Source organism: Penaeus monodon, chromosome 36, assembly GCF_015228065.2.
Source record: "Penaeus monodon isolate SGIC_2016 chromosome 36, NSTDA_Pmon_1, whole genome shotgun sequence".
Classification (NCBI taxonomy): domain Eukaryota; kingdom Metazoa; phylum Arthropoda; class Malacostraca; order Decapoda; family Penaeidae; genus Penaeus; species Penaeus monodon.
This window is the reverse complement of record NC_051421.1, coordinates 16,458,758-16,471,257: the sequence shown is the minus strand read 5'-3', so window position 1 is coordinate 16,471,257 and position 12,500 is coordinate 16,458,758. Positions and strand designations below refer to the sequence as shown.

Here is a 12,500-nt window from a genome sequence, read left to right as displayed (position 1 = left end):
CTTTGACAATAAAAATGGTTTTGGCATTCCGTGATTCGAAAATCTCGGTAAAAAACAAGGAAAATGAGGTACTGAAAAGAGCCTATAGGCAACTCATGACCGTGAATGAAACGCCATGGAGAATAACGCGTGAGAGATTGCATAAGCTCAGAAGGAAATGACCGTAACGGAAGACTTGAAAAAATATTGCAAAATCAAGCGACTTGGACTAGGATTACACTCACTGCTTATAAATACATGCAACATGCATCATACTACAAAAATACATGCTACATACTACATACAACATAAACCCCACATACAAAATCCTCTACAACATCATCATACATACATCATCATACATACATGCATCTACTAAATACGTCACCATTCATCCTCCAGCAGGCAGACAGGGGAACAGGCTGAGTTGCAACATAGCAACCTGTAGGTATTTTGCATGCACTTCATATTGTATATAAACCAAAAACACTATATTATATATATATATTAAAATTATTATAAAATTTTATATATATATATATTATAATATTATATATAACATATATATATATATATATATATATATATATATATATATATATATATATATGCATAAATGCCTTCATATATTTGTTGATCAGCTAAATTATAATCAAATGATAAGTAATGCAAAATTACCAATAAACGTTTTATAAACATTATGTAATGTTATGTAACGTCGCTTTATGCAGGAACAGGGTCGCGTGCAAGAAAGGCATATTGATGCACACGTGAGTGTTGGAGAATGGAGACCTTGATCCCATGTCTCGTGTGTGTGCGTGCGTGTTTGCTTGTTTCTTTCATCCCAGACGCCTTTGTATAATATAGTATTAACCTTGTTTATTGCTTCCATGTTGTTCAGTCGTCGGTGTTATGTGTTTCGTTGAGTCTCCAGGCATTTCACGCATTTTCCAAAGAGTAGCTCAAAACCGGTCCCCGAACGGAATCTTCCCCTGCGGGCCCACACTTTCTCCGATGGCCATGGAGATGAAACTATTGTGTGTGTGTGCATGTGCATCCGCGCCTTCCGCCAGGGCATGGCTGAGATAGTGAGAGTGGGCATATATCTGTTAGAGTGTGTGTGTGTGTGCGTGCGTGCGTGCGTGTGTGTGTGTGTATGTGTGTGTGTGTGTGTGTGTGTGTGTGTGTGTGTGTGTGTGTGTGTGTGTGTGTGTGTGTGTGTGTGTGTGTGTGTGTGTGTGTGTGTGTGTTCGCGTGTTCGCGCGTGTGTTAAAAGGGTTCACTGCGCTCTGGGTTTGCGGGGTACTTTCCCTGGCCCTGACCAGACGCCCCGTTCCCTTTCCCCCTCTCCCCCCCTCCCCTCTGCCTTGATGTTGTGTTCGTGCTTCATGCCTGTGTCAGCCGTGTCTACCTTCGTGTTTTTTCCCTTGTTTCGTGGTCATTCCTTTATTTGTGTTCAACTTCTCCCTGTTTAGCAACTTCTCCGTCTTTTTCTGCTTCTGTTTCTTCATCATCATCTGCTTCTTCTTTAACTTTTTCTTCTTCTGCTTCGTCGTCGTTGTTTCTCTTTTCTCTCTTTCCTTGTTATCTCGTCTCTTCTCGTTCTCCTCACCTCCCCCATCCTCCTCCTCTTCTAACTCCTCTTCATCTTCTAAATCATCTACTTCTACCTCCTCCTCTTCTTCCTCCTCTTCATGATGATGATGATGATGATGATGATGATGATGATGATGATGATGATGATGATGATGATGATGATGATGATGATGATGATGATGATGATGATGATGATGAGGAGGAGGAGGAGGAGGAGGAAAAGAGGATGATGATGATGATGATGATCATGATCATCATCATCATCATCATCATCATCATCATCATCTTTACAATCGCTACCATCACCATAATCACCACCATCACCCCTCCACCCCCCACCCCCCATCAATCCTAAGCCTTCGAATCAGGGGTATAACACGTGTTCATTCTTAGGTTATTTGTTGATCAGAGTAAGTGCAAGTCCTGTTCTTGCTTGTTCACCGTTCAGCGTCGGTTGCACAACTTTCCTGTTCTCTGACCTTTGTCTTTCTTTGTTCAGGTCTTCTTGGTTTGGCTGAACAGTTCGCCTTGTTTGGCTCATGTACGTTGATTTGTTTTGTGCTGTTTGTTTGTTTATTTGTTGATTTTTTTTGTTGGTTGAGGTGTTGTTCACCTTGTCCCTTGTCTGTTGGATTTTTTTGACGGGAGTGGTTCTTCTGTTTTTTCATTCCTTTTTTGTCTGTCTTGGTTTGGAGGTCGTACATGATTTTTATTATCCTTTATTATTATGTGTTTTTTTTTATTGTGTAATTCATTGCTATTTTTTCCGAGTTACAAGAAGAAGAAGAAAAAAAAATCTTATTATTTACTGTTTTGCGCTATCTCGTTGCAACACGAGAGAGAAAGAGGGAGCAGTGATAACGGCGACGTTAATCGAGAGATAACAGATAATAACCTCGCCTCCCGCCTCTCGACAGATAGGCCAAAAGGTGCACTAACCGCAGACCCCTTCCTTCCTCCGCAGGTGCGTCCGTGAGCCGTGATCCTCAAGTGTAACCTCAGTGGGCCCGCAGGACTTCCAGGTCGACGTGATGGGGTAAGCGAGCCTCTTGTTCTGTCCGCTGGCGGCGGCGGCGGCGGCGACAGCGACGCTGGGGGTGCTTGCGCTGGCCAAGGGAACGGCCTCGCTGGAGTCCTGGGGCTTGCTTAGGCCGGGGCAGAGCTTGGGGCACGTGTGTGTATGCTTGCGCTGTTTGTATCCGTGTGTTTGTGTGCGCCTTGTGTCTGTCCATGTGCCTGTTTGCGTATAAGAGTGTATACGTATTGCAGTACCGTCTTGTGTGCATGGTTATAATGTGTACGTGTTTTTGTTATGTACGTACATGTCTTTGTGTGTCTGCTTAATGTTCTTGTGATTGTATACATGCATTTGTAATTATATATGCACATATTTCTCCTGTGATACGATTGGTCCGCACACGCCGCCGCAGGTGTTTATAGTTACAGTTATGTTTATTGATGTAGATTTGCGTAGATATGCTTATGTTGCAATGTAAGTGTTTATGCACATACCATATTCGTTTGTTTATTATGCAACGTATCTTGCCCGGGATCTAGATGGATGGGTCAGTGACATGGTTCTCGTGGGTTGCTTGTGGGGTGGGAAAAGGAAGGTAGAGACAAAGGGAGAGTAAAGGGAGGGTAAAAGGAAGGTATAGGCAGGTTAAAGGGAAAGCACAGGCAGGGCAAATGTGGAGCATAGGGAAGGTAAAAGGAAGACAGAGACAAGGTAGCGAGAAAAATGGGGCAAAGAGAAGAGCAGCTCTCTGCAACAGTAGGGGTTGCAACGGCAGGGAGGCAGGGAATCCTGCCAGGAAGGCAAATAACGTCTGACGAAGGACACTGTGCCACTGGGTGAGGAAAGGGCAGGGATATAGGTAGGGGAGGAGAGGAGGGGGCTGATAGGGAGGCGAGTAGACTTGGTTAATAGGGAAGGGAGGAATGTAGGGTAGGGGTGATGGGGAAGGGAGGAATGTAGGGTAGGGGTGATGGGGAAGGGAGGAATGTAGGGTAGGGGTGATGGGGAAGGGAGGAATGTAGGGTAGGGGTGATGGGGAAGGGAGGAATGTAGGGTAGGGGTGATGAGGAGGGGTGGGGAGCGGGTGAGATAATTGGGGGGATGATTGGGAGAGAGAGAAGGGGGGAGGGTTCCTGATTAGGGACCCACATAAAGGCTACCATGCTGATACGTGAAGTCCTTGTTCAGCCCCCACCCCCCTCGCCCCGCCCCTAATCCTAGATAGAGGAATGGAGGGCGGGGGCAGAGAGAGTGAGTGAGTGAGTGAGTGAGTGAGTGAGTGAGGGTGTGACTGACAGACTGTGAGTGTGTGAGTGAATGTGTATGTTTGAGAGTGAGTGAGTAAGTGATTTCAACGCGAGTAGGAATTGATCTCCGGGACGTGGTGCGGGGAAGTGTTTCTTTGGCTTCTCTCTCTCTCCCGGTGTGATTGGTGTGCAGCCTCGATTACTTTTTTTCTTTCTTGAACCTTTCATGTGCGTACGCTGTGTGTCTGTCTTTCTTTCTCTGTCTGTCTCTGCCTCAGTCTGTCTGTCTGCCTTTTTATTTATTATTTATTTATTTATTTATTTATTTTACTTAGTTTGCTCTCTCTCTCTCTCTCTCTCTCTCTCTCTCTCTCCTCTCTCTCTCTCTCTCCTCTCCTCTCTCTCCCTCTCACCCTCTCCCTCCCTCCCTGTCCCTCCCTCCCTCTCTCTCTCTCCCTCTCCCTCTCTCTCTCTCTCCCTCTCCCTCTCTCCTCTCTCTCTCTCTCTCTCCTCTCTCTCTCTCTCTCTCCTCTCTCTCTCTCTCTCTCTCCCTCTCTCTCTCTCCCTTCTCTCTCCCTCCTCTCTCTCTCCTCCCTCCCTCTCACTCCTCTCTCTCTCTCTCTCTCTCTCTCTCTCTCTCTCTCTCCTCTCTCTCTCTCTCTCTCTCTCTCTCTCCCCCTCTCTTTCCTCTTCCTCCCCTCCCTCCCTCCCTCCCTCCCCCTCCCTCCCTCCCTCCCTCCCTTCTATCCTCCTGTCCTTCCCTCCCATCCTCTCTCCCTCTGTCCTCTCATCTCTCTCTTCCCTTTCTGCCCTCCCCTCCGACTCCCGTCCTTATCCACCTCCCCCTCCCTCCCTCATTCTCGTGCCAAGGATGAGACTAGGGGGAGGGGGGTGTTTCCCCTTGGCTTTAGGAAAGTCTGCATCCTCCCTGCTTCTCCCTCCCTTCTTCCCTGCCCTTTGCTCCTTCCCTCTGTCTATCCTTCCCTTTCCCTTTCTCCTCTTTCCCTGCTCTTCCCCTTCTCCCTCCCCCACGTCACTCCCCCTCACTCCTCCCCTTTGTTCCAACTACTTTGGCGCCAAGCTTACGGTCACGCCCTTTGTTTTCTATTGTTTTTCTGTATATTTTTCAGTGTAATATATCCAGTGTTTTTTTTTTCTTGTTTGTGTATGTATTTATTTAAATTTCGTTGTATTGTCTGGGTAATCGAGGATGTTGCGAGATTTGCCTTTGAAACTTGTCCAAGGTTAGGACGTCAAACAACAACTGGTTTTACCATTAGTGGTATTGGAATTTTCTTTATTTTTGTCATATGTTCCTGTTCCTGTTTCATCAGCATTTTCTTCTCCTTTTCCTCGTGTTATTATTATTTCTGCTATATAAATCAGCATCATCGTTGTCGTCGTCATCATCATGGTCCCCATCGTTAGCGTCGTCATAAGTGACTTTGAGAAACACTTACTTATACTTATATTATGTACTATATATTAACGATTTTCAGCTATTTTCTAATACAAGGAAAAGGTACACCATTAGTTATATGAAAACAATTTTTTTGGTTATGTTTTTATCAGAGCAATAGCTTCTTAATGAACTCCAATAATTAATAACACTACATAACAACAGCTGATTCGAGACTGACACTTGGATTGAAAAAACGAGACAAATTTTGTTCTAATATTAATATTTATTGTGTTTGTTCTTGGTCATTTATGAAAACCATGAAGCGAATTGTTAATTCTATTTTTTGACTCTTGGTTTGGAGGTCGCGCATGGATTTTTATCATCCTTTATTATTATGTTCTTTTTATAGTTTGGAATTAATTGTTGATTAAAAAACGCTGATCTGTATTTACTGTGCATAGATACAGTCAGTGTTGACATGTACACGTACTCCCTCCCCCTTCACACACACACACACACACACACACACACACACACACACACACACACACACACACACACACACACACACACACACACACACACACACACACACACACACCCTACCACACGCACCTTCCTTCCCACGCAACCCCCCCCCCCCCACACACACACACACGCAACTCCCCCCCCCCCCACACGCAACTCCCCCGTATACGCACCTTCACCCCCCCCCCCCTCATGTACCCCTTCGACACTCCCTCCCCCCCTCCCCCACATATACAATGTACTCCGTCGCCACTCACATTGGCAAGCACAGCCTCACGCCCACGCCATAGCAGCTGGGACTCGTAGTCGTCGCTGTCGCTCCGTCGCGCAACTTTCCCGCCCTTTTTCCGCGTAACCTACTTTCCATCCTGCTAACCTTTCCTTCTTTCCATTCTCCGGGCTTCTCTCGCTGCCTTCTTGTTTTCTGTCGCTGTTTTCTCTGTTCTTACGGTTTATCGTATTTTTCTTTTCATTTATGGGTTTTGTTTCTTATCTTACCCTGTACTGTTCCTTTGTCGACGTTTCTAGCTTTGCTTTAGTAATCTGATTCTTATCTTTGTGTTTGCGTGCATTTATTAAAAAAAAGAGAGAAAAAAAAATATATATATACATATTCAGCATACATACATATATAAATGAATACATACAATGATGAATACATGCATACATACATACATGCATGCATAAATGCATACATACACACATACACACGTGTGCATATCTGTGCCTGTATGATTGCGTGCGCCCCCCCCCCCACTTTTATACTCCGAGCGACCTTCTTATCCTCCCGCCCGTGCATTCCCCAATCGTTGTCTCCCGCGTGTCTCTCGTTGCCACGCCGGGCGACCTTGCCCCCTGCCCGGCTGGCCCTCTCCTGCCCGGCGGTGCAAGCCTCGGGATCAGGCGGGTCAGGGATGCTGTGGGCGGCCAGCAAGGATCGGCTCCCTCGTTTCGCCCGTGGAGGTGTCGAGCGTGGGCGGGAGGCGTCGCTAGGGCCGCATGCGGGCGAAGCGGGGCTGCCTGTGGTAGGTGATGTGTATGCTGTATATGTACTCTGTGTGTGTGTGTGTGTGTGTGTGTGTGTGTGTGTGTGTGTGTGTGTGTGTGTGTGTGTGTGTGTGTGTGTGTGTGTGTGTGTGTGTGTGGAGTATAAGAGTGCAAGTGAAAGTGAGCGAGTGTGTGCGCGTGCTTGTGTGTGTGCAGCTGAGTGTGAGCGTGGGTATAGGTGTTTATATGCATATAGACATTCTTGAAATTGCGATGATAATCTTGTGTGTGTGCATATATATCCTATATCTAAATATTTTAAATTATTTTTTTTTCTCTCTGTGTAGTTACTTGGTCAGAGCGAAACGAGCGACTAGGTTAGAGAAAGAATGTGAAGAAGATAAAGGGGTTAATTGACAGCGAAAGAGAACCAGACAGTCGAGAGACCAAAGCGGGCAAGACATTTCCCGGCCCAAGGCAAATCAATGATCGGTTCTTACGCGTGATTGCGTCAATTTATTTTTATGTTTTAATACAAAGGTCACCCGGCAGCACCACCAAAAAAAACTTGGGACAGGTGGGTGCACGCTGGTCTTTGTAAACTGGGTGTCCTTGCCGGTAGTATTAGTTGTTTTGTTCAGATGTTTCTTGCTGTGAGATTATACGGTTTGCCGTATTTGTCTCTCTGTCCTCTCCCCTCCCCTCTTACTCTCCTCTCTTCTCGTTCCTCTCCTCATATCTCGTTTCTTCTTTCTTCTTCCTTGCTGTATCTTCGTTGCTTTTGTCTCTTTTGTCTTTCTCTCCTTTTTTTTTCCTCTCTTTCTTTCTCGCCCCTTCTCTCTTCTCACTCTCTCGTCTCTCTCTCTCTCTCTCTCTCTCTCTCTCTCTCTCCCTCCCTTCTCTCTCTCTCTCTCTCTTCTCTCTCTTCTCTAACTCTCTCTCTCTCTCTCCCTCCCTCTCTCTCTGTCTCTGTCCCCTCTCTCTCTTCTCTTCTCTTCTCTCTTCTCTTCTCTGTCTCTCGTCTCTCTCTCTCTCTCTCTCTCTCTCTTCTTCTCTCTCCTCTCTCTCTCTCCTCTCTCTCTCCTCCTCTTCTCTCTCTCTCTCTCGTCTTCCTCTCTCTCTCTCTCTCTTCTCTCTCTCTCTCTCTCTCTCTCTCTCTCTCTCTCTCTCTCTGTCTCTGTCTCTCTCTCTCTCTCTCTCCTCTCACTTCACTCTCACTCACACACACACACACACACACACACACACACACACACACACACACACACACACACACACACACACACACACACACACTTCACTCTCCCATGCACACCCACCCACACTCACACGTAAACACGGAAGCACACGTTCTCAGACACCAGCACGCACGCACGCACACACGCGCGCTCACTCATACGCACTCGCTAGACGGGGTCTTCTTGGTACGCTGTGGTGTTTTTTTTTTCTTTCAGTTTTTTTTCTCCTTTTTATAGACTGATTCTTAAACTGCATCGATTCATTTCCGGGTGTTTTTTGCGTATTACGCATTGCATTTGTATTGGCATCGAATTATAATTATTTATGCTTGGCTTACACACACATATTATTGTAGATATGCACATATATACACATGAGCATACGCATTCACATATTAATATACATATACAGACAGGCACAGCCACATGTACACATGCTTCTTACAGTTGCGGAATTATATTTCAGTACACTTGCTGGGTCCCACTTCTGGACATCAGCATTTTTATGAATGAGGTGAATACCCTAGGCTGTTTGTAACAAAGAGTAAGATAGGTATAATATATGACCATTTAGTGTATTAGTATCTATTTTTGGAAACTAGGTAAGCCATTTCATCTTTCGTTTTCTTCACACAAGTGATAACAAAACGGGTAGTATTAGTTATCGTTGTCTTTGTAGTGGGATATTTTTCAAATGCGATTTCCTGGAAGTGTTTGTGGACGGTGAGGCAACATTTCTCCCTCCTTTCAGCACAGCAAGTATCAATTATAGCTACATATTTCTTGAAACCTAAAAATGCTTCTTTCTTGAAACATCTAAGAATGGCAGCTAAATCAAATAAAAATACCTTTGTGTAAATGCTTCCCATAGGCTTCACTATCTAGTAGTGGCTAACCGAACTAATGAAGCGACTGTGTTTTTTTCTTTTCGCCACTAAACACTGAATAAGTAAACAGAAAACATGCTACATTCTATTCTTCATTTTAGAACATCTGAACGCAAAACCGCAGTAGGGCTTCACATAGATGCTTTTGATACAGCAACCATACATAGATAAGCAACATCGTTGTTGCTTTGTGTGTGTGTGTGTGTGTGTGTGTGTGTGTGTGTGTGTGTGTGTGTGTGTGTGTGTGTGTGTGTGTGTGTGTGCGTGCGTGCGTGCGTGCGTGCGTGCGTGCGTGCGTGCGCGCGCTCGCAACGTTTATGAAAATACGAGGTCAATACTTGGTGATAAAAGATACTTGTATAATTCGTTTCGGTTCATCTGAATGCCTTTGTCTTGTGCTAATATCTGACCATAGTTTTCGCTATTATTATTCTCTGAGGGGCCATCCACAGAGAACAGCCGAGTGAGATAATACACGTTTGCTTGTTTCAACTCGAGCAACTACTAGCTGGGTGGTTCCAAAGAGGGTGAATATCAAGAACTTACGCCCAATACATGTGCTATATATCGGATACCTTGGAGAAAAAAACTTGTTCATTCTGATGCAATGGCCAGGTCATCTCTCGCTCTCCTTTTGTCATTTATTCAGTCTCTATTTCCTTCTGCTTGCCAATGCGCATCCGTGAACAGTATATGCGTAGGTGTAGATAAAAATGGCATACTTCTGTTTTGTCACAAAATCAAAGTTATCGTATGTTATCTTGATATATTTTTAATTAATAAAATTACCTTTGTTTTTTTTGTCAGAACTATACATTGATTCAAAAAACAGGAAATATGCAGTCATTTTAGAACATTAACTGAAGGTAAAAAAGTAGGTTACATAGATGACTATATATGTGCGTGTGTGCTGAGGAACTGAGGTTAACATTTTATTTAGAATCATTGGTTTTATATTTTATCGCATAAAAATATAGCTTGTTGTTGACAGAAAAAAACATATAGATAGATAAGTATACATACATATATATATATATATATATATATATATATATATATATATATATATATATATATATATATATTTTTTTTTTTTTTTTTTTTTTTTTTTTTTTTTTTTTTTTTTTTTTTTTTCCTTTTGGGGGGGGGGGGCTGGGGCTTCAGTGAATCGACTAATTGGTAGGGTGCTTATTAATTTCGAAGAGATTTTTTCTCGCTTTATTTGTAAAAAGAAAAACAGTAACAATTGTAGAAAAGAAAGACCAATACTGGGGACAGCCATACTTATAATAAGAACAAAACCCTGTCTAATCCCCGGGACAGAGGTGACATTAAGTGGTGTTCCGATTTCCTCCGTAATACTTTCCTTTCCTTTCAGCTCGATCTGTTAGATATTGGGAGCTTCTTTCATTAGCCAAAATATTTTCCCAAAATATTCGCCCAAACATTTTTCATCGGGTTTGAGTCACGTACCTTGCTTGGCCGCAGAAGGCCTTCCATGTGGATTTGGTCGCCGAACCACTTTGTAACTGCCCTTGACGTGTGTATTGGGCAGTTACCGGCACGATTATGATTGTTTCTGGAAAGGACCAAGGCAGAGCAACGTACTGATGGGAGGAATATTTTTCTAACAATTCAAAACATTTGTCTAAACTGAATCTCCGGCGAGTTCACCAACACCATGCATGAAATCCATCCCCACATGTTACAGGTCACATGGCCACCCCCGCCGTTTCATAGATATTTCGTCTGTCACATCTGAAAAGTAAATAATGATAGATATCAGAACTCAAATATGACATATAGGGCACTATTATGTATAAACGTAGAGCTATATCAACATTTGAACTAAATTAATTTATGAACAAACTGAATTTTTTTTTCATGATACCTGTTATCTCTGCACCGTGCAGCTTGTTAGCGGGAGCTGTAGGTTGCATTGGTGGAGGTGCATCCGGAACGAGGGCGGTCGTTCAGGGTGCCGCTCCTCCTCCCACCTTATTCAGTTGAATACCATCGAGTGGGAGATACCTGGCTCTCTGGTTATTTCACTGGCAGAGAAATTACTCTTCCTCATCCCAGTGATGCAACCTCTATTTGTAATATCAGATTACCTTGCGACCATCTTGAAAAAAAAGTTGTCACTTGGCACCTCGTTTTCACCTCGAATTTCCTAAATGCCATTATGACGTCATATACCATATTATATTTTTTCTTCTATATTAGGAGTTTATGAAGATTCATTATCACAAAGAGGGTGAAATATACGATTTCGTTTTTTTTTCTCTCTCTCTATAGGGTTCCTCTTTCTTCAAACGACTCAGGTTCAATATACGTGTGTGTGTGTGTGTGTCTGCGTGTGTGTGTGTGTGCGTCTGCGTGTGTGTGTGTTGTGTGTGTGTGTGTGTGTGTGTGTGTGTGTGTGTGTGTGTGTGTGTGCGTGTGTGTGTGTGTGTGTGTGTGTGTGTGTGTGTGTGTATGTGTGTGTGTGTGTGTGTGTGTGTGTGTGTGTGTGTGGTGTGTGTGTGTGTGTGTGTGTGTGTGTGTGTGTGTGTGTGTACTCGTTGGGCTCCCATGTAGTGTCGGGTTCTCTCAAGGGCGAGCAAGGAGTGCCCTGCACCCCCTCCCTCCTCGCCTTCTGTCGGAATCTTGCATCCTCCTGTGAAGTCCCCTTGGCCTTGTGGAGGGAAAGGAGGGGAGAGATGGACTACTCCTTCTCCTTCTGTTCTCCCCCCCCCTTCTCCTCTTCCTCCAATTCTGTAATCTCCCTCCGCTTCCACCTTCTCTTATCTATGTTACCCTCCGTTCCACCGATCCTCCTTCCCTCTCCCTCCCATTCTACGGTCTCTTCCCCGTTCTGTCCTCCGCCTTCCCCTCCCCATTCCCCTCTTCCTCCCGTTGTGCCCCCTCCCTCCCTGTTCCATCATCCGTCTCCCGCCTTCTTCACTCTCCTCCCCCCTCCTTCCCTCTTTTCCCCCTCCCCTCCTTCCCTCTTCTCCTCCCCCTCCCCTTCCTCCCTCGCCCCCTCCCCTACTTCCCTTTCCTTTTCCCCCTCCCCTTTCTTTCTTTTCATCCTTCCCTCACTGAGTTAGCATGACTTTAGGACACGGTTCAAGGATAAGGCTGATTGATATTATTGTTGTGAGTATTGAGTTTTTTTTTTTTTAATGGTTATGATTTTTTTAACGCTGTGAGTATTGTGGCATTGTTTGTCTGCAACTAGAATGATTTCTTTTACACTTAATCACTTTTTGTTTATACAATTTGTACGTCATGTGAAGATGTAGTGTCTGGTTCGATCGATGAGGTCGTTGGAACATTGTGTATGCGGAAGGCACCTCCCTCTCACTCTCACTTTCCCTCTTCCTCTCCCTCTTCCTCTTCCTCTCCCTCTCCCTCTCCCTCTCCCTCTCCCTCTTTCTCTCTCGCTCCTTCTTCCTCTCCCTCTCCTTCTCCTTCTCCTCCTTCTCTCTCTCTCTCTCTCTCTCTCTCTCTCTCTCTCTCTCTCTCTCTCTCCTCTCCTCTCCTCTCCTCCTCTCTCTCTCTCTCTCTCTCTCTCTCTCTCTCTCCTCTCTCTCCCTCTCTCTCTCTCTCTCTCTCTCTCTCTCTCTTCTTCCT

General features: G+C 44.6%; 1 protein-coding gene across 1 annotated transcript in view; it reads left to right on the top strand.

Annotated features, from left to right (window-relative positions):
* Positions 1-12,500, top strand: part of LOC119595547 (PTB domain-containing engulfment adapter protein 1-like) — an 80,668-nt gene that overhangs the window by 31,884 nt on the left and 36,284 nt on the right. The window contains exon 3 of the mRNA XM_037944664.1: positions 2,540-2,611. Coding sequence (XP_037800592.1) covers positions 2,607-2,611 — 5 coding nt within the window. The 5' untranslated portion in view covers positions 2,540-2,606. The remainder of the gene's footprint in view (positions 1-2,539; positions 2,612-12,500) is intronic.